Source organism: Mustela putorius, unplaced genomic scaffold (assembly GCF_011764305.1).
Source record: "Mustela putorius furo isolate JIRA1106 unplaced genomic scaffold, ASM1176430v1.1 tig00000145_pilon_pilon_pilon, whole genome shotgun sequence".
NCBI classification, from domain to species: domain Eukaryota; kingdom Metazoa; phylum Chordata; class Mammalia; order Carnivora; family Mustelidae; genus Mustela; species Mustela putorius.
Window position 1 is genome coordinate 14,392,193 of NW_025421294.1, and position 21,724 is coordinate 14,413,916.

Below are 21,724 nucleotides of genomic sequence, written 5' to 3' on the forward strand. Positions count from 1 at the left end.
AGAAAGTGTGGGGTTAGGGATGTAGAGTAGGCTTTACCATGGCTGTTCAAGCTGATGAGACACCTGGGAGGGGCTAACTCCACCAGAGTTATTCCAAGTCATTCCTCCAGATCCTGTTTTTGAACTAATGTACCGTTTCACATATTGGTATGTTTGCTTTGTGATGTGTTGTGTGATTTCAGATGACTTCATAGCCCTCTCTGCAAGGGTAGATCCTTGTTTTACATCCTGTATATTTCCACAGGAACCCAATTAGTGATTGACAAGCAAGAATGATTCTTTGGAGTTGGTTAGGAGTGACATCACCATGATGGCAACATAGGTGGTTGTTAACTTCCCCTCCCCTCACCAGAACAACCAACCTCTATTTAAGACATGACTGAGAATCCTAGAACACAAAGACGAGCTTGAAGTATGCATTGCACCTCAGAGACCAAGCCAGACTGCATTAGAAGGGTATAAGCAGCAGCTACATGTGGACCTCATTGCCCCGCCGCAGCACAGAGCAGAAATTACTCTTTGATAATGATGACACTGTGAAAAAATGCCATTGACAGGAAACAAACACTACTTAAGAAATAAAACATAAAAAGTTAAAATTAAAAAACAAAAAACAAAGCAGAGGGGCGCCTGGGTGGCTCAGTGGGTTAAAGCCTCTGCCTTCGGCTCGGGTTGTGATCCCAGGGTCCTGGGATCAAGGCCACGTTGGGCTCTCTGCTCAGCAGGGAGCCTGCTTCCCTTTCCCTCTCTCTCTCTCTCTCTCTCTCTCTGCCTCCCTCTCTGCCTGCTTGTGATCTCTGTCTGTCAGATAAATAAATAAAATCTTTAAAAAACAAAGAAAGAAACAAAAACAAAGCAGAGAGGACAAAACTCTCCCTCATTTTCCCAGGTACAGTGCTACTCACAAGAACACCTCACACATGGAGCAGGTGTTGCCATACATTTTCCCATCTGGGCCCTGGATGGGGTCATTCTCTCGTGTGCAGGGGAGTTTTCCGTTCCTTACAAGCTTGCGGTATTCACTGCACAGCTCCTGCCAAGATAGAGAAAGCAAGCTGGGGATACATTTTATTCCTATTCTAAGAAGAAGACTGGAACATCAACATTGGCAGAAACTAATGTTATGCTTCTTTGACACCAGGACTTTAGTTGTGTTTCTCTCAAATGTAAAATGTAACTAAAAGATGGAAACAAGACATAATGGGATGTCACAATATAATAAAAGAGGTAGACAAGTAAACTCCACTATAATCTAAACACATTAAAATATGGGTAGCGGAGCCAGGGTGGCTCAGTCAGTTAAGTGTCTGCCTTTGGCTCAGGTCATGATCCCAGGGTTCTGGGATGGAGCCCCAGGTCAGGCTCCTGGCTTGGTGGGGAGTCTGGTTTTCGCTCTCCTTCTGTCCTTCCTCCTGCTCTGCCCTTCCCCCTGCCCTGCCCCTCCCTCTGCTTGGCCCCTCCCCCACTCATGCTTTTTCTCTCCCATGCTCTCCCTCTCTCTCGTAAATAAGCAAAATCATAAAAAAAATTTTGTGTAATACAATAAGTGTAAACATACAGGTACAAGGAAATCTGAGAACACAGAGGTTGGAGCCATGAGATCTGATTGTGAAAACTGGGAAAGATGTCATATAACAAGAATAATTTGGGTGAGACTGAAGAGTAAACAGCATTTTTGTGGGTAAGAACGGGATTGGGGAATATGCTTACAAGACTCTTAAGTTGGGAAACAAAGTAGGAAACTACAGGAGCATGTAGCAGAGCATGAATCTCTGAATGAAGGTAAACCAAATAAGAAGGGGGAGAGAAGAGATTGAGGTACATCCTATAGTTGATGATGAGCCACCTGTAGCATTTAAGCAGAACAGTACTGCAATCTGATGAATATCGTGAAGCTTTATTCTAGCTTAGTTGGGGAGGACAGCTGGACAAGGGAAAGACTAGAATCTAGAAAGACTAGAATCTAGAAAGACCTCATCTTCTAAATAATAAGCAGTAACAACTTATAGAAGGCTATGGAAATGAGTACTGTAATTTTAGAAGTAAAAATCGGGCTTTCTGCGTGCAGAATGAAGGTATTTTATCTCAATTCATATGTGAAATTTCAAAAATTCATATGTAGAAAGTATACACGTATAGTCTCTGGGAAGTGGTCTGCAAAAACTAACACAGTCTGTAAGTGATGAAACCAGTGTTAGAACCCAGTTTTTTCAGACCTCAAATAATTTTTACTTCACAGGGTTAGTCTTGGAAGCAGCAAGAATTGATGAAGTTCCCATAGCATTAATCTCAATGTCATCTCCATATTAAAGGGTTATGATTTCCTGGCAATTTTTAGTGGATGATACCCTACCCTTTAGACTCTGAAATATGTTTAAATTAGAATGCCAAGTAGGACTCAATGGGTGGATTCCACTCACTGTATATGAGGGTGTTTTTTCAGATTCTCTTTTATTTCTTGCTTCTACTTCAGCCTTTTTCTTTTCTTCAGCTTCTGCTTGGCTAAATTAGAGGGGAAAAAAATGAGAAGAATCCACTGGACCAAGTACAGGCAATTATTTGCATTGCTACTCTGTCCTCCCTCCTTAGGAAGAATAATTTTGTCTTTTTATCACTACATACCAATGAGAAGAAACAAAACAGCCTTTAGTATGGTATGATACCATAACTTCTTCATACTTTTGGCTTAAGACTGAAAGAAAGACAGTGACTGTGGATCTAGAAAGCTTGATTTCTATAAAATACCCTTCTTGCCTGTGGTCAAAAAAGAAATACCATCAAGGTCCATTAAGGAGATACCAAAACTAGTACCATTGTGACGCTATACCTGAAGGCTGAAAGTGGCCTTTAAGAAGGACAATGACTGGTTCCCTTGTTTCACAGAGAGGAGCTGAGGCAGAGAAAGCTTTGGCTATACTTTTAGGACAGTGCTATAATCATCCAAGGTCTCTCAAGTCTATAGTCTCTCTATCACATCATGCACACCCTAGCTTTATTAATTCACCTTAAATGTATTTCTTATTCATAGTTGCATTATCTAAAGACAATATACAGTAGAGGTAGAAAAAGGCCAATAATTTCCATACATTGATAAATCAAATGAGCCTATATTTGCTTTGCACAATAAAAGTGCATAGAATGTATGGTTAACTAATGCTACTTCACCACACAAGGCTGTCAATCAAAACAAAAGAACATAGAATCAAAATAGAAATCAACTACTTAATCTTAGTTCAATCAGATAAACTGGGAGCAGTTCCAAATTTTGAAAGCTAACTTCCAATTCTAACTTACTGAGAAATGTCACATTATATAAAGTAATATTTAATTTTGTAAGGGCTCATGATTGCTTGATAGGCAACATTAACTCTAATCATCAATATCTGTATTCAGTGCTTGCTTTGGACCACAGCCTCTCTGGAAGATGAGCTGCCTATAAACTTGTACAATAGATTCACATGTGAAGCTTCAGTGCAGGGAGTATGTGGTATTTGCACAAGCTCAGGGCTGCTAGGATGTTCTAGTGGTAAGAGAATGAGTGTCAGGGAAGTAGACATATTGGAGTAGATAGATGTAGGTTCTTCTCCCAGCTCTACCACCAACATTCTCAGTGTAAGTGTTCTGCTTATTCAACTCCCCTCCCTATTTTGGGCCACAGTTTCCCCATTTACAAAAGTATCTAATTCTATTAGACTCTCTGTTAAGTCCCTACTCTCTCTGGCATTCTTTAGACACTCTGGCATTCTATACTCACTAGAAGGCTTGACACATGGAACACAAGTTTCCATGCATTTTCCCATCTGGACCACGAACAGGATCATTTTCTCTGGTACAGAAAAGTATTCCATTCTTTGCATGATCCTGATATTCACTGCAGAGTTTCTAAATAATGAAAATGAGAGAGTTTACATACAGCTCCCTATTCTGTTTATACATTTTATTTTATAAAAGATTTTATTTATTTATTTAAGAGAGAGAGAGAGAGACTGAGATAGTGAGAGATAACAAGAGCAGGCAGTAGAGGGAGAAGCAAACTCCCTACTGAGTAGGGAGCCCAACATGGGGCTTGATCCATGAAGGCAGATGCTTAACCAACTGAGCCACCCAGGTACCCACTGCACATTTTTTTTTAAGACTTTATTTATTTATTTGAGAAAGAGTGTGAGAATGAGTTGGTGGGGGGAATCAGAGGGAGAGGGAGGAAGAGAATCTCAAGCAAATTCCATGCTGAGCATGGAGCCCAATGTGGGGCTCGATCTCATGACCCTGAGATCAAGACCTGAGCCAAAATCAAGTGTCAATTGCTTACCCAACTGAGCTACCCTCATGCCCTCTGTTTATATATTTTAGATGCTGTTAATTAAAGATATCAGAGAAAAGGAACTAAGGATAAAAAATAAAACTTACAGGATTTAGGGTCATCACAAAATTTTGTGGTATTTCTCTCCATGTAATAGATACCCATTTAAGTCAACAAATATAATAAGGGGATATAAATATAAATGTGATTTAGCTCTTTTATCACTCAAGTAGACAGGAGTAAAGAATTGCAATATAAAAAGCTGAGAGATATGACAAAGGTCTGCGTTAAATCTGAACAAGCACAAAGGGAAGAATAATTCATGGAAGTACAGAGAAGAGTTTATAGCTGAGTTCTATATCTTTAGGATGTGTCCAGGTAAATAGTGTGGCAAAAGGTTCTCTAAGAGGAATTATGACATATATGCAAAGACAGAGCAGCATATAAGACCATAGTATCTTGAGATAATCTATTATTGTCAGGAATAAACTATTAGCTGGATAAAGAGAGGAAAGTTTGGGAAGGGGTCAAAAAGGAGACCTTCATGGTAAGTCAAAACTAGATCACTGAACCTTGAAGGGAATTTGGACTTTATTCTTAGGAAAGTGGAAAATGATGAATTTTTATAGAAGAGAAGAACATAAGCAAATCTGTTTTAGAAGGACCACCCAGCTGGATGTGTGAGGATTTGAGTAACTGGAGACTAAAGTTGGAGAAGCTATAGAAGAAAATAAGGAAAGAAAAGGAGGGAGGAGGGTGGAAGAAAGGAAGGAAAAAGAACAAGGAAGACAAAGAGGAAGGAAGAAACCAGAATGAATGATAAAAGGCATGTCTTGATTCGAGAAATAAAATTAAAGGATTGAGGGGAAGAAATCAGTTGAAAGTGAGGCCTAGACAATATTCTGGAATTACATGAAGTCAGAAGGGGAACTAATGAAGTAGGCTGTTTTATGAAACTGCGAACCACACACTACAGAAGCGGGGGTAACTCACTGTTAAAAGTAAGTTAAATAGGAGTGAAATGGTCCAAATATCCTCTAAGATACCCTCAAATGTTAGCTTTTCATAAGGTCACTGAGTCGTGGAAATATTTCCCACTCTATAAAAACAATGTGGAAGATGAACTGAATATTGAGGATTGAGGAAGTTGTTGGTAAGAAGCATAGAGACCAGCCAAAATGCTAATGCATCAACACAAAGGAAATCTATTAGATGTATGAGCTAAGTTGGTAGCAGGAGAAAAAAGAACAAATAGCTAGCTAAGAGATGTTTAGAAAGTAGAATGTGGTATGATTTTAAAGAGAGAATATTAAAATGTTATATAGAAGACCTCCAAATATATGTGTGATATCACACATATCAAAATTTGGATTCAGTTAATGCTTTGATATAGTACCTTCGTTTAGGAACCATTCTACTAATATGACTTGATTAATTTCCTCCAAATAGAGCTAAAAAGTGTAATGCTGAATTATTCTTCTAAAGCTTATGAAATACTAACTATAAACTACTTTCCAGAGAATCCATCAGTAGTGGAGGAAAATGAACCAATATTGAAAATGCGTTCTAGAGTAAAATACACACAGCCCACAAAAGTCATCATTAAATTGATCAAACTAATCCTCACCTCAATTTCTCTCTTAACTTTGACTTTTTCCTCAGTCTTCTTCAGGTTTTCTTGTGCTTTATTTTTTTCTTCTGAAAAACGCTGTTTGCTGGAGAAAAAAACAAAAATAAATAAATGAGTACAGATGCTTCAAATCCTCATGTTATAAAATAGTCATTTAGGGGGCTCCTGGGTGGCACAGTCAGTTAAGCATTTGCCTTCAGCTCAGGTCATGATCTCAGGGTCCTGGGACTGAGCCCAGCTTAGGGCTCCCTGCTCAGCAGGGAGTTGGCTTCTCACTCTTCCCCTGCCCCTCCCCCTTTGCTTGTACTTTCTCTCTTTCTCACTCTCCCTCTCAAATAAATAAATAAATAAAATCTTTAACAAAAATAAAATAGTCATTTAGGTGCAGGTGGAAAATAGCCACGTGTTCATGAGTTCTAGAAAAAACATCTTCCATTCATCTTGGGGCTCCTGATTGAAATCTTCATTCTTTCTCCAAAGAATCTCTTTTATTTTGCTCTAAGTATGATATTTCTTTCCATTGCAATGACTGTTTTTGTCATCTTGCCTTCTTTTAGATCTTCTCAGCTTAAATTCTGCCTTCTTTAAGAAGACAGAGCAGACCTCACAGTGAAAATAAACTGTATATCTGCCATTGTATTTTCATAGCTGAATATTCTCTTATGGCATAGTTCTTACTCTGTCTTGCAACGTGTGTGTGTATGTGTGTCCGTGTGTCCATGGCTTTTTCTGCTATTTAACTTTAAGCTTCTTGAGAGCAGGGATCTTTATTCATATGTTCACTCAACATTTGGCTAGCAACTATTTTTTGTCAAGCGCTAACCTGGTGCTATATATAAAATAGACACATAGCCGGTCTTGTTCTTGGAACTTAGAACCCGGTCAACAAATGGTCACAGAAGTAATTACAGAATTGCCAGCTGTATTGATTGTTATGAAATAAAATTATTAAGAGTTATAAAGACTGATTTCAATTAAGAATTTCAGGAAGTCTTATCCAAAGAAGGATAATCTTGAAATGTGATCCACAGAAGAGACACTGGGTAGCCAAGACTGAGACAACGGCAGTAGGACAACATAAACGAGAGAGCTTCGAGGGTTCAAGGATCTGAAACAGTGACAAGACCTGGTCTGAGACATCTTCATAAATGCTGTAATTATTGCAGGATTTGCACTTCCCCCCAGGTCAGATGCCCGATATGAAAAGATAAAGTTAATCCAAGTCACATATAAACATGAAGTTTTCCTGGGAGACAACATCTGTTCTTTCACTCAGGATAATTACTAAAGGAAAACAGCGAAAAGTCTTGGTACGTTTTGCCCTCATTCTCTATTATGACTATCTTATAAAAAGGCTTACAAAGGTGGTGGGAGGAAACAATAAGAAGTATTTTGTAATCCAGCCCTCTAACTGGAAAACAGAATCCATTTGTATTTGGAAACAGACATATATCATTAGGATCTACTTACTAGGTGATATGATTTGCAGAAGACAGAAAACTCAAAAATTTTCAACAACAAAGCTACACCTCAACATTGTTCTTACTCACCATTCCCACCAATCTCCACTTTACCCATCCCGTCCCTCTAAAGAACCCACATCTGGACTCACAAAATTTCAGCACACAGAGCACATTTGTTGCCATGCATCCTGCCATCAGGGCCACGAATTGGGTCACTCTCTCGTGTACAATAAAGTCTTCCATTCCTCACTTGGGTTTCATATTCTTTACAAAATTCCTGCAAAAAGGTGAGTAATTACATTTAGCACTTTTCTACTCCTTAACACAGAAAATGTGTATCATGGATTTACAGTCAAAGAATGTCAGGCCTAGAAGGTGTTGGTAAATGTATAACATATTAATGAAGATTAATAAGAAATAATAATTATGTTATGAAATTACTAGGTACCTGCATTTACTATGTGTATATTTATTAAAAGATAGAAGAACTGTATGGTGCCTGGGTGGCTCAGTTGGTTAAGTGACCAACTCCTAGTTTGGCTCAGGTCATGATCTCAGGGTCTTCAGATTCAGTTCCCCTTGGGCTCCACACTCAGCAGAGAGACTGCTTCTCCCCCCTCTCCCTCTACCCCTTTCCCAACTTGCACACGCACTCTCTCTCTAAAATAAATAAATAAATTTTTAAAAATGTCAAAGAGTCTTATAAAGAATAAGGCTGAGCAAACATCTCATAAAACTAGATGACTCTTACTAACTTTTAAGTCTATGAGAAAAGGATTACAAAAAAAAAAGATCTTTCAATGAATTCCACGAAAGACATAAAATGCAGCTGCCAAGACAAAAGAAAAATATGTCAACAAGCAGAATAGAGAATCTGTAAGATGAGATGCTTAAACACTATTTAATATGGATCAAATCAAGAACAGTCTGGTCTGGTTTGCAAGGAAAATGAATAAGGTGGCATCCATTGTCCTCTCTGTGAATCTGTGGCCTCCTTTACTGATGTTCACTTTAATGTGCTCTGCCTCCTTTATTGATATCCATTTCTAACACAGTAGGTGGAAAACAGAGAGAGTGAATCTAATTTTCCTTCATTCCCCACTGGAGAGAGGTAAAACACCAAGACTAAAATTTAAATTTAATTTAAAAGGCTGTGACTTCCCCCAAATAACCCAAGAAAGGTTTGTTCCAGATTTCCCAATGCTTTGGTATAGGACTTTTCGGTTTTTCTCTGTTTTGAAAATTCTATTATCTGAGTTGAAGGCTAAACTTTATATTTACAGCTATATTTATATCTCTATCTACCCCAAATTACTCTAAATTTAGGAATCTCCAGGTCAATAAAGATGTTTTGTAATGGCCTGTATTACTATATAATCTACAAAACACAATCTATAAAAATATGCTTCTCTAAGCCTTTTTCAACTATGCACCCTCATCTTCCCATTTCAGCCAAGAAAACATGAGCATAAAGAGTGTGGTTTGAAGTTGGAAGACCTAAGCAGCTAGATTGTGCCTCTGTGAAATTTCTGGAAATCACAGCAAGGCATGGGCATGGGCATAGACACCAGAGACAACTCTATCTTACCAACTACACAATGAGGTTTTTGGAATAATGTTCTTGAAGGCCCTTTCTATTATGTAATTTTCTAAATTTAAAAAAAATAACTCATATTTCATCAGGACACTTTAAAAAAAGAATCCTAAGGGTGCCTGGGTGGCTCAGTGGGCTAAAGCCTCTGCTTTCAGCTCAGGTCGTGATCCCAGAGATCTGGGATCGAGTCCCACATCAGGCTCTCTGCTTCAGCAGGGAGCCTGCTTCCCCTGCTCTCTCTCTTTGCCTGCCTCTCTGCCTACTTGTGATATCTGTCTGCCAAACAAATAAATAAAATCTTAAAAAAAAAAAAAAAATCCTAATTGACTCCTAATAAGAAGATATTTGTTTTTGGAGGAGCAATGGGTGTGCTCCCAACTTCCTTGTGTAACAATCCAGGAATAAAGACACAGAAGACAATCATCTATTTGATAATCATAGCATGGTAGGAAAATTACTGTTCAATGGTTCCCATAAGAGAAACAATGATAATTTCAGTTTATAAGTTGTGATTCATCCAAGGAGATTCTGAAGAAATGCTTTTGTGAACAACCCACTGACAGGCTAATTATGCAGCAGATATTGAGCCATCACTGTAAAGGAGTCGCATTCAACACGATCACGTCCGGTGACCCCACCAAAACAACGACCCCAGCCACAGAGGAAAAGAGGGAAAAATAAACAAGACCTGAGGATAGATAATGGAAAAGAACTGTCTGTGTTTACGGAGGAGTAAAATGTTTAATATTACAAGATGACCCGAAGTTTTTGACTGAAATTTAACAACCAAAAGAATTGCTTTTCAAACCTCAGTTAGTATTAAACAAAGACTGACTCCTCCATATTCCTTCACTGAAACTCTGTTGAACACCCTATTAGGGTGGGAAATTTGTTTGAGTGAATAATATCATGAAGTAGAAGTACCAAAAACTAGACTTGTATCTATCCTTAGGAAAACACATGCCCATCATCCACAAAAATGGTGTATTTGTTGTGCCATCTCTCCCAATCAGATGGGGGCCCCCAAATGTGGGGCATCCTGATGGAGTTGGGGCAGGTGGCACAGGTAGTAAAAGAATCTACCCAAAGCGGAACAAAAGAGATAAAAGTATGTTGGATACCCCACAAGGAAGGGGGAAGGGCAGCAAAGGAAAGACTCTTGCATGTGGTAGTGGGTAAGGGCTGTATTTAAAGGGGAAGGAGAGGAGGTATGGGAATATATGGAATTTTCCTTTTTTGGTACCTATATCTGGGTGTAAGTAGCCCATTGGTTAGTTAGGGCTGATATATATTTCAAGCCCGTCACTTGATGGGCTTATTTGGATTCAGCCAGGGGATCACTGTGGCACCTTTTGCCTTGATCAAATTTCCATTGTTCAAGCCTCTGGCCTAAAAGATGCCTCTACACTTGTATTAGCACAGAAGAGTACAGGGTGTGGAATCACATTACAACAAGAAAGTAAAATTGAGGTCATTTATCCAAACTCTTAATTTGGAACAAAGAAACTGAGGCCCAGAGAGAAGAGAAGACTTGGTCAGTTTCATACAGCAAGAACCTAACAAAACTATGGATAAAACTAAATTGTTCTGACTTCTCAACAGAAAGTTAGTCATTTAGCAAAGTAACTGCTATCAGTTATAGTGAAAGTAGGGTTTAATAAACTTGGTGATTTAGGAAATCCAAGCTGTATGACCTATAATGCTTACTCAATTACTAAAAGGAATAAATTTTTATACTAAACAATTAAACCACATAATAATTTGAAAAAACTTAACTTTAAGGCCTCTTTAAAAAACACAATATTTGTCTGATATTTTTGTTTAAACAGAAGCAAGACCTATATAAATGTAGGTCTCACTGTAATAACCATAACAAATAACTCCAGTTTGTATCAGTGGGATGATTCATAAAATACACCAATGGATACACTGTTTAAAAGACTTAGAACTATTTTAAAGTTATTCCTGTCTAATTTATATTATGTCGTATTAAAAAATTTTATTCAAAGCAAAATTAATCTAAGCCAGGGAGACGGATGGTGGAAATTCAGTGGAATTTAATTTGCATATTTTCTGGCTTATATTCTTTCTTTCCCTTTTTTCTTAAAAATAGCATATTGTGAACTTCGGGTAGGAAAATGAAATTTTAAATCTGAATCTAATGATTAATATACTTGAAATAGTCAACTTGTGGAAGTTGGGAATTAAGGGAAACAATTTATTGTAAAAATTAAAGACAATGACATTACTGACCTACCTCAAAGAGTCAATCCTAACTTTATTAATACTTTGGCCACAAGATCAAATTATGTGGTGGGGAATTTACCTTTTCGACACTTCGTCGAATTCTGGTTTCACCTTCTCTCTTGGCATTTTCCTGAGCTTCTTTTAAGCTGTTAAGAAAGAGAACAGTTGGTCAGTTTCTGACTCATATTTTCAGGGTCCAGTTCTGTGCTAGGCACTTTCATATCCTTGGTCATATCTTGTTAAACAGATCCACTTACAAGAGACAAGCTTTTCCCTGTCTCCAATTGGAGCCAGAAAATTGCCAAAGATAAGGAAGAGTGTGAAACTGACTCACTGACAGTCAATTAAAGGCTTTGTTCTGTAAAAGCAGGTGGGTGTGACTCCTTGATTGACAAAAGGAGATAGTTGGGGAAAATACCCTTTAACTGGCAAAACCAAGAGCTTTTTAACACAATGCTGTGACAAGGGTGAGACCAAACTGAGCATTTGAAGTACTGCAGTCCACACCCTTATGTAAACCTTTTCTATACCTTGTAAAGTATTTGTTTGCCTTCATGTAAAATCACCACAGTGAAAAAAAAGTGACATTGAGCTTCTGAGTCCTCTTGTATCTGTTACCTAATTACAATGCCATCCAGAGACAGGCAGTATTATTAGTTCCACAGAGGAAGAAACCAGGAGTTAGGGAGGTCAAATTTTCTTTTTTAGCTAGTGCATGAAAACAGAAAGTCACAGAATTGGGGTGGGTTGGAAAACTAAATGCACATGTCTCCTAGATAAGAATGTAGAAATTAAAAAAAAAAATGTAGAAATTAGGCTTATTTCCTGTCTGGAAACCAGATAATCACTGTTTTGTAAACCTGATAGGACGTGCCCTTGAATTCTCTGGCAGCACACTGTAATTTTCATAGGCAGGTGTGAAATTTATTAATCTGTTAGATCTTTCTCTGTCCTGATTTTAAAGATCCATGGATGTAAATGGAGCACTTAAAAGCCTGCTGACATATAGAAAGTCTATATCTTGTTTAACCATCAGAATATTAAAGACTCATTGGATCTTTACTTCTCAGCCTTAGTACTCACAGTTGTTAGGCACTCAGAGAAAGTTAACCCTATCCTTTCCTTTACTAAAGTTCCACCTTCTACAGTAATAAGAAGGCAGCCCCATGACATTACTGTTATTATCTTAAATTAGACTGTCACTTCTTTTTTTTTTTAAATTTTTATTTATTTATTTATTTGACAGAGAGAGATCACAAGTAGACAGAGAGGCAGGCAGAGAGAAGGGAGAAGCAGGCCCCTTGCCGAGCAGAGAGCCCGATGTGGGGCTCGATCCCAGGACCCTGAGATCATGACCTGAGCTGAAGGCAGAGGCTCAACCCACTGAGCCACCCAGGCGCCCCCAGACTGTCACTTCTAGTAAGAGTCTCTGTACATATTCAAATGAAGCAATGCCTGTCAAAGGACTGACCTAGTTTATTCCAGGAAAGTGTTTCCTAAATTATAAAATATTGTGCCTTATAAAATACTGTGCATTGTCCTATCACTATAATTAAGCAAAGGAAGAGTCTTGAATTTAAGAACTAACATAATTACCTTACCCATGCCTTTTAAGAAACTCTAGCAGATGATATGAATTAAAAAGAAAAGAAGCCATTCAGAGAGCAAGGATTATTTCACCTTACAAAGACAAAGAATCATATGCTTCATGAAAAGGACTGTATCTCTCTGAAAAAGAGTGAGAAAAAAAGTGATTCTGGAGTGACTGTCAGGAAGGCAACCAAGTGTGTCCTCTTTAAGTCCACCTACTCAGAGTGGGGATGATGATACTTACAAAAGCTCAGCACACATGGCACACTTATTGCCATGTGTTTTGCCATCAGGGCCAAGGACTGGATCATTTTCCCTCGTGCATCCAAGTCTTCCGTCCTTCACATAAGGCCGAAAAGCACTACATACATCCTGAAGAACAGGGAAAAGAACTTAACATTCACCATCCTGATTGTAATGCCTTCCACGGTTTTCAGAAATCGTATAGTACTCAGGGTTTTTCTGCCCAATGTATCCTAGCCACCTAGAGCAATGCTTAGAAGTAGCTTAGTAAGTGTTGCATAATTCATGAGGTTACATATGGTGCTCATTTACTTATTCATTTATTAGTGAACACAGATACCCTAGTAAGTGCTAGAATTAAGGTGGAACACAGTCCTTGCACTCAACTTGCTCACAATCTCCTGGATGACACAAAGAGACATTTAAAATATGATGCACTAACTGTCCTAGTAGGTGCTCTAGGATCATAGAAAGGGCACCAAATCTTGACTTAGGAAATACATTCAGCTAGAAAAAGTCAAGTGTGACATGTCTGAGATACTCATTTCTTTCTTCTGTCATCACAAGTGCACAGAATGTTAGCAAAGAGAAAAGCTATTTAATCAAAATCTCATTTTTTGATATGGCAACACTGGTACAGTGTGGTAAGTAATTTGTCCAAGGTCTCCTGACAGCAAGTAACAGTGCTACGGTTTCAGTTCAGATTGACCGATTCATAATGCCCTTTCTACTACAAGTGTAGTTTCCTTTTGATGGATGGATGGATGGATGGATGGATGGATGGAGTGATTGGTTTTTGTTTTGTTTTGTTTTGTTTTTTCATAGAAAGCAGAAATAGAGCTGAACATTCTAACTACCAGCGTCACCTGCTCCAGTTGTAGGAATCAACTGCTTTTCATCTAAACAGGCAGTGCCGATCTTATGTAAAGCAAGAATTGCTCTCTTCCTAACACCCCACACCAAAGAAAGAAGAGGAGAGCATCTTCTTTCTCTCTAAAGTCAGCCTCCCAAGATTTCCCACCATTCGACACTTGTCCTCACCTGCTCTGGTTTACTGGTCTCACATTCCCCTTCGCTTTTTATGCCAACTTGGGACCTGGTTTTACTGAAATTGAAAGTCAGGAGACACAGAAGTTTAGTATCACAGAACTTCTTACCATTCAAAAATAACTTATTGTCACTGTATTATGATTCTCCTTTGTACTTGAAAACAGATGTCACATTGCATTCTTTTCCTCACTTGCTCTTTCTAATGAGAGCTTATGTTTACAGCTTAGAGTTGAAGAAACAGAATTATGTTGGAGGGCTAATAAGAGTCAGATCTACAAATATTATTTCTAGAATTTTCTTTCCTATGTCTAAAGAGAATCCATATCAGAAGAGAAGGAAAAAGTACACCTTATAACTAGATAGTAGATGTCCCCAAAGAACTATGCTGTTGTTGATGATGTTGTTTTGAATATATGAATTCAAGTTCATAGATCTAACATCCTACTAAATTATTCTTTGTTTGGCTTATGTTGACTCACACTTTGGTTGTCATGGAAAGTACCTAAAGAATTAGGTTGATTCAGTCTAATAGAGCTTTAATGCTATCTGAAAACAGAACCATAAATGTAAAATATACTCCCTACTTTTTAAAAAGGTAAGACAGCTTAAAACCACAGCCTGTATATAACAATGAAAAACAATATAAGGAGAAAAATGAAGCTATTAAAAGTGATAAGAAAAAAGTTATATCAAAAGATAACCTCTGAGGGAAACAAACAAACAAAAAAATCGAATTCCAATGTTATTGCAGAGTCTCCTAGTAAACAAAGCTAAGGAAGAAACCCAATGAGCAGTTTGACTCTCACTATATAATGTAGGAAGCATACCGGGATGAGATTTAAACATTCTATCACAGGACCCTCCATATAAAACACAATAGTAGTTAAATGTACAGTGTGCTCATAATAGTATTACAAAACACATATCTAATAAAACCTGTCTGTTCTCTGTATGTATGTCTGTATTTTCCATTTATGTTGACCACTCATAAGAGGTGAAGACATTAATTTCAGACTGCATCTCTGAAAATGTAAAAATGCAAAGGATCAGAGTGATTTGATTCAGTTGTATTTTGGTAAAGATACTTATGACAAGAAGGGATAACTCTTGCACAATCCTGAAGACTGAATGTTTATCATACCCTTTATTGGCTTCAAAGCACTGGTTGCTTTATATTTACAAAAACTGAAGAGCAGACAATTCAAGACTGAGGCCACAGGCTAGAACCTGTGAAGCTGGGTCCTGTGCCATCTTGCTGACTGAAGACAACTGACAACCAAACTTAGCACTGAGGGTACACAAAGCACGAAATGGGGACAAAATGTTGTACAGCAAGATGCGTTAGCTATGTGACAAAGGTCGAATCAATGGGGAGAAGTTCAATATTAAAAATTCTAATTCTCTATCTACTATTATAAATTACTGAGCACTAAATGAAAAAAATCACTTGATAATTAAATAATTCTCTGTGAATAAAGATATACTCCTAGATAGATAGAAATGGAAATATGTCTGTTACGTGTAAGTATATGTACATATATGTGTGCTTATATGTGCACACACAGGTAGATACACAGATTTAGATCTATCAGATGTCTGTCTACTTCACAGAGATACTGATAACTATCTGATAAACTGCACACAAAGGTGCTTTGTAAAATATAAAGTGTCGCGCTACATATTTTTTTCCGTAAGAATAGTAAAAGGAGTGGTGCTAATAATTTATGGCTGGCTAACTCTCACAAAATGAATTGATATTTTAAAGACTGGAAGAAAAAACTGTGTCATGTACTTATATGGAGAGCATACTTTAGGGAGAAAGCCTGCCGCAGATACTCACGCGTTCTCAGCACACAGCGCGCATTTGTTGCTGTAGGTTTTCCCATCTGTGCCACAAACGGCTGCGTTGTCAAAGGTACAAATAAAATCCCCATTTCTCTCTTCTTTCCTGAAATCATCACAATTCAACTGCAAGAGACATTGTCAAGGAACATCAAAATAGAAGAGATAAAATATTTGTTAGATACATAGATACATAAATAGGTTAACATTTTAAACCCACTACAATATAACTTAACTGAAGAGCAAAACAGATTGCATGGATAACATTATGGATAATAGAACATGGCCCAAGAACAGAGATGTAATTAGATTTCAGGACAAAGAATTGCTGTTTGATCTCAGCCACTTGCCATCTGGTGAGGTAGGCTAAGTCTCCTCTTTGAAACTTTGTATATACTGTTTATCAAATCCTGCCCTCCTTCTCTGCAGAGTGGCAATGAAGTCTAATAGATAATGTATAGGAAAGCTCTCTGTAAACTCTAAGCTGCAATAAAGTTTTTATTATTATAGATCAGGGTACTGATCAGGAGCCAGATTGCTGGGCTCATAATTCAAATTCTGCCACATACTGCTGTGTGATGTGGGAGTTACTTAATCCCCCTGTGCTTTAGTGTCCTTATTTGCAAAATACAATAGTACCAACCTCTCAACATTTTAAACGGTTTTCAGTGTACAGCATTTACAATGGCGCATAGCATGTCAAACACCTACTGTTGTTATTTTGAACATTTTCTACACTGACAATCAAGCCAATCATGAAATATGTTTTTGGGATGATGGAAGAAATCCCCAATCTCAGCTCAAATAATATGACACATACTTCGGGACATACCCATATGGTGAGAAAAACAACTACACTAGGTGGTAACTGGAAACTAGGATCTGATTCTCACCTCCGCCACCCACTCACTCCACCTCTATGAACCTTACTTTTCTTATCTGACAAATGGAAATTCACACCTGTACTACAGATTTGTGCTGAGCATCAAATAAATACCTAGGAAACCTTATTTGGCAATACTACTGTGACATGAGCTAACTAAAGAAAACCTAGACTTAACTTGAATTTAATTTCTATCTAAAAGCAAAGAAGGACATTGGAGAATTTTTCAGTTATTATATTGCATGCAAAATAAACTTTTGATGTTATTGTCATAACACAAATATTTTAAATATAGATATGGAACACTTAGAATATAGACCTGTGACCTAGCAAGTTACGCAATAGAAAAAAATAAAAGAATAATGGATACAAATACATAGAGAATTTGTGAACCAAAATGTTACATTGAGGAATACTTCGAAAAGACAATAAAAAAGGAAAAAGAATTTTACTTTATTTATTTATTTATTAAGAATTTATTTATTTATTTGAGAGAGAGAGAGAGCATGAGAAGGGGGAGGGGCGGGCACCAGGAAAAGCAAAGTCCCTGCTGGAGCAGGGAGCCCAATGTGGGACACTATCCTGGGACTCCAGGTACATGGCCTAAGCAGAAGGCAGTCACTTAACCAACTGAGCCACCCAGGTGACCTGGAAAAAGAATTTTAATTAGGGGAAAAAAAAAAGCTATGGAAATAACCCACTATTCATGTCATCTGTTTGGGAAGAAGTTAAAATAGAGTAAAGATAAATAATGGCTATATGTATTATTGCATTTATTCGGTTGTTCATTTGTTCCTCAAAATTTGCTAGGCTCTGAGTTTCTACCAGACTAAGACACTGCAAAAAAAAAAAAAAAAAATTGAAATGTATGTTCTAAGGAACTTATATTCTGATGAGAAGTTAAAGACCATAAATTTAATTTTAAATTAAAATAAATGCTATTTAAAATAACTGGAACAATAACTAGAATGGTGGTTATTTTAAACAGAGTGTCAAGAAAGATTTCTCTGTAAAGGTAACATTCGAGGTGAAATGGGATAAATGGGGAGAAACCAGCCATTAGAGATCTGAGGGAAGGACATTCCAGGCCTAGAGAACTGCAAGTGCAAAGGATCTGTGATAGGAACTAGACTGTCCTGTTTAAGGGGCACAAAGAAATGTGTCTGAAGTATAAGGAAAAAGCAGGAGAGCTGCTGGTTTTCTCTCTAAGGTCATTTCTGAAGAAACCACTGAAGCATGGGTGGCATGGATTGATTTTATTAACTTGGGACAATCACTGCTCTCCCTCTTCAGCAAAAGCAAGAGCAGCATACTAGGTCACAGGTGTTGGAAGGGTGATGATAGGGCAGATAAAAAGCCCAGCTGTGAGGCGATGAGAACAGGTGTGGGTATTTATTACTCCACCTCCTCCTCCCCCTCCAAACTCCAAGGGCTGGTAGGTCACAACCTAGAAAGAACACATCTTCCTATTGCTAACAGTTTCTGAGAACTTACAGATGGATTCTCAACCTGGTGGACTGGCAACAGACTGGAGGGGTAACGCTAGTTCCACAACCTTCTGATCTAGGCTTTATCCCTTTTCCTATCCTTACACTCACCAGAGAGGCAGAGACAGAGCATAGCCTTGAACACCATCTCACTCAGTGTAGCAGAAAAAAATAACTAAAGCTATTATGGAATCTTAGAATACCTGTATATGTGAGGAACAAAACATAACATTAGGGGGCGCCTGGGTGGCTCAGTGGGTTAAGCCGCTGCCTTCGGCTCAGGTCATGATCTCAGGGTCCTGGGATCGTGTCCGGAGTCCTGCTCTCTGCTCAGCAGGGAGCCTGCTTCCTCCTCTCTCTCTCTCTGCCTGCCTCTCTGCCTACTTGTGATCTCTCTCTGTCAAATAAATAAATAAAATCTTTAAAAAAAAAAAACCATAACATTAGGTACAAGTACCTAATGAATTAGAAGATTAGAAGATTAGATCAAGAAACTCTCAGAGAAGCAATCATAAAGGAAAATGAATTTAAAATAGAAGAGAAAATCTAAACAACATGGGGAATAGAATTAGAAGTCCCCAAATGAGGCAACCATATATAGGAAAAATATTTGAAGAAATAGGGAACATTTCCAGAATCAATGAAAAATGAAAAACAAAAACAAGAGAAACAGAGAAACAGCCATAGCAACTCAAAGACGGAATCTAGTCAATAACAAATTAGAGAAGTTTAGGGCTTTTTTTTTTTTTAAAGATTTTATTTATGTGTTTGACAGAGAAAGAGTCGTAGGTCACAAGTAGGCAGAGAGGCAGGCAGAAAAAGAGGGAGGAAGCAGGCTCCTTGCTGAGCAGAGTCCAATGTGGGCCTCGATTCCAGGAACCTGAGATCATGACCTGAGCTGAAAGCAGAGGCTTAACCCACAGAGCCATCCAGGTGCCTGAAGTTTAGGGCTCTTTAACCAAATAAAAGCAAACTAAGATATGTTAGGGGAGAAGATACGGATTTAACAATAAACAGTGACATTAGTAATAGTGATGATAAATAATTATAAATATGGGTATTTGGTTAAGGGGAGGCATAGTAAGAGTCAAAATAGATATGCAACCTTTAACTCATCATCAAAGAAAACTGAAAGGAAAAAACTACTTTTAAAATAATTTTTTAAGTCTGATAACTGAAAATATGAAAAATTAGGAGAACCAAGTCCTAGTACAACAGAAATAACAAACTATAAATGAGCTAAGCACACAAATTAAAATACAATTTGTAATTGGATTTAAAAAACAGGATTAGGGGCACCTGGGTGGCTCAGTGGGTTAAGCCTCTGCCTTCGACTCAGGTCATGGTCTCAGGGTCCTGGGATCGAGCCCCGCATTATGCTCCCTGCTCAGCAGGGAACCTGCTTCCTCCTCTCTCTCTGCCTGCTTCTCTGCCTACTTGTGATTTCTCCGTGTCAAATAAATAAAGTACTTTAAAGAAATTTTAAAAAAATGAATAACAGGATTGAGCAGGTATGGATGATAAAAGAAAATTAAAAGTAAAGAGCACACAGATACTGAAACAATAAGACAAAAGATATGAGGTGAAAATAAATAAGAAGAGAGCAGATGCAGTAATATTAATACTAAAAATATAGAATTCAGCCCAAAATGCATCGTAAGTAACAAAAGACACTATGTAAAGTAAAAGGGAAAACAGAACATAAGGGTATAATAGTTACTGAGCATTCGTTCACTTAATAATATAGGCTCTACCTCCGTCAGACTGCAACCAAAAAATTTTGATAGAATAAGATAAATCAGTAACTAAATTTATGGATTTTAGAATACACTTCTCAGAAACTGATAGATCAAGGGAAAAAATTAAGATGCTTATGCCATTAGATTTTTATAGAAAACTATATCCAGGAAACAGCAAATAAACATTTTTTCCAAGACATAGAAAACATTTATAAAAGTTGAGTATTTACTAGGCCACTCAGAAAGTCTTAGGAAATTCAAAGAATCAATGTCATATGGTCTATGTTCTCTGCCCAAGAAATATTTGGCAAAGAGTGACAAACGGAAGCACTTCAAGCACAAATCTTGAGATAGAGAGGAGAAGGGAGTTGGGGGAAGTTGGAAGGGGAGGTGAACCATGAGAGACTATGGACTCTAAAAAACAATCTGAGGGGTTTGAATTGACGGGTGGGTGGGAGGTTGGGGCACCAGGTGGTGGGTATTATAGAGGGCACGGTTGCATGGAGCACGGGGTGTGGCGAAAAAATAATGAATACTGTTACGGCGAAAATAAATAAAAAATAAATTTAAAAAAAATCTTGAGATAGATGATCATTAGTATCTTTACATACCCTTGTCATGGAATCTTAAAATTAAAAATTTTAATGCTCAATCCATTACAAAACATGCACCAGAGAAAACATAAAGAAATAAGAACAAGTGACACAGATAACAAAAAGAATAGAGATTAACCAAAAAGCTGATACTTAAATTCCTATGACAGTTGGTAAGAGATAGAGAAGACAGAATTAAAAACACTTGCAATCATCATTTTAAGTAACTATATAAAAATTGACACATATATACAGCAAAAACATATTATCAGTATCTATATGCAAAACCGAAATAGAGACAGTGCTACCAAAAAAGTGTAGAATACCTACAGTGGTTTGATAGGAGAAGTGGAACAGACCAATAGCATTAATCCAGATAAACTGGTCTGAGATACTCCCTCCTCCAAATGCCCAAGTACTAATAGCTTTATAAAATCCACTTTCTAAATTGTTAAGAAAAAGTGAAAACTTGTACTGAGTAATAATAATTTAAAAGTTGTTCCAAAAATTGAGAAGGTATGTTAACTGAAAAATAATTGTAGACAGCTTTATTGAAGTTTTACTTACATACTGTAAAATGCATGAATTTTGGTAAATTTATGGGGGTGTTTAGCCATCACCTCAGTTTTAGAATACTTCTGTCACCCTAAGAGTTTCCCTGTGCCCATTTACAGTTAATCCCAGTTCCCAGCTCTAGCTTTAGGCAGCCACAGATTTTTCTGGTTAAAATTTACCTTTTCTGGATATTTCTTATAAATAGAATCATAAATATGCAATTGTTTGATTCCAGCTTCTTTCATTTTGCATAATGTTTCTTAGGTTCATCCATGTCATAACATTATCAGGGGTACTTTCCTTTTATTTCTGAATAAAATTCCACTCTATAAATGTAGCTCATTTTATTTATCTGTCACCAGCAGACCTGCAGACATTTAGATTGTTTCCAGTTTTGGATTATTAAAAAGAATACTGTTATGAATATTCACATGCATGGCTTCATGTGGACATATGTCTTCACTTCAATGGGGCAGATTCCTTGGACCAAATTTATTAGGTCTTATGG

The 21,724-nt window shown here is 37.5% G+C and overlaps 1 protein-coding gene across 2 annotated transcripts in view; it reads right to left on the minus strand.

Moving 5' to 3' along the window:
* Positions 1-21,724, minus strand: part of SPINK5 (serine peptidase inhibitor Kazal type 5) — a 79,455-nt gene that overhangs the window by 38,070 nt on the left and 19,661 nt on the right. The window contains exons 5-13 of one of the 2 annotated variants that reach the window (XM_004744661.3): positions 15,958-16,085; positions 14,109-14,172; positions 13,069-13,196; positions 11,314-11,380; positions 7,543-7,670; positions 5,928-6,015; positions 3,755-3,882; positions 2,421-2,502; positions 906-1,033 (exon numbers count right to left, since the gene is read on the minus strand). In XM_004744661.3, the coding sequence (XP_004744718.2) occupies positions 906-1,033; positions 2,421-2,502; positions 3,755-3,882; positions 5,928-6,015; positions 7,543-7,670; positions 11,314-11,380; positions 13,069-13,196; positions 14,109-14,172; positions 15,958-16,085 (941 nt within the window). The remainder of the gene's footprint in view (positions 1-905; positions 1,034-2,420; positions 2,503-3,754; positions 3,883-5,927; positions 6,016-7,542; positions 7,671-11,313; positions 11,381-13,068; positions 13,197-14,108; positions 14,173-15,957; positions 16,086-21,724) is intronic. The other variant, XM_045075326.1, reaches the window with a different exon arrangement.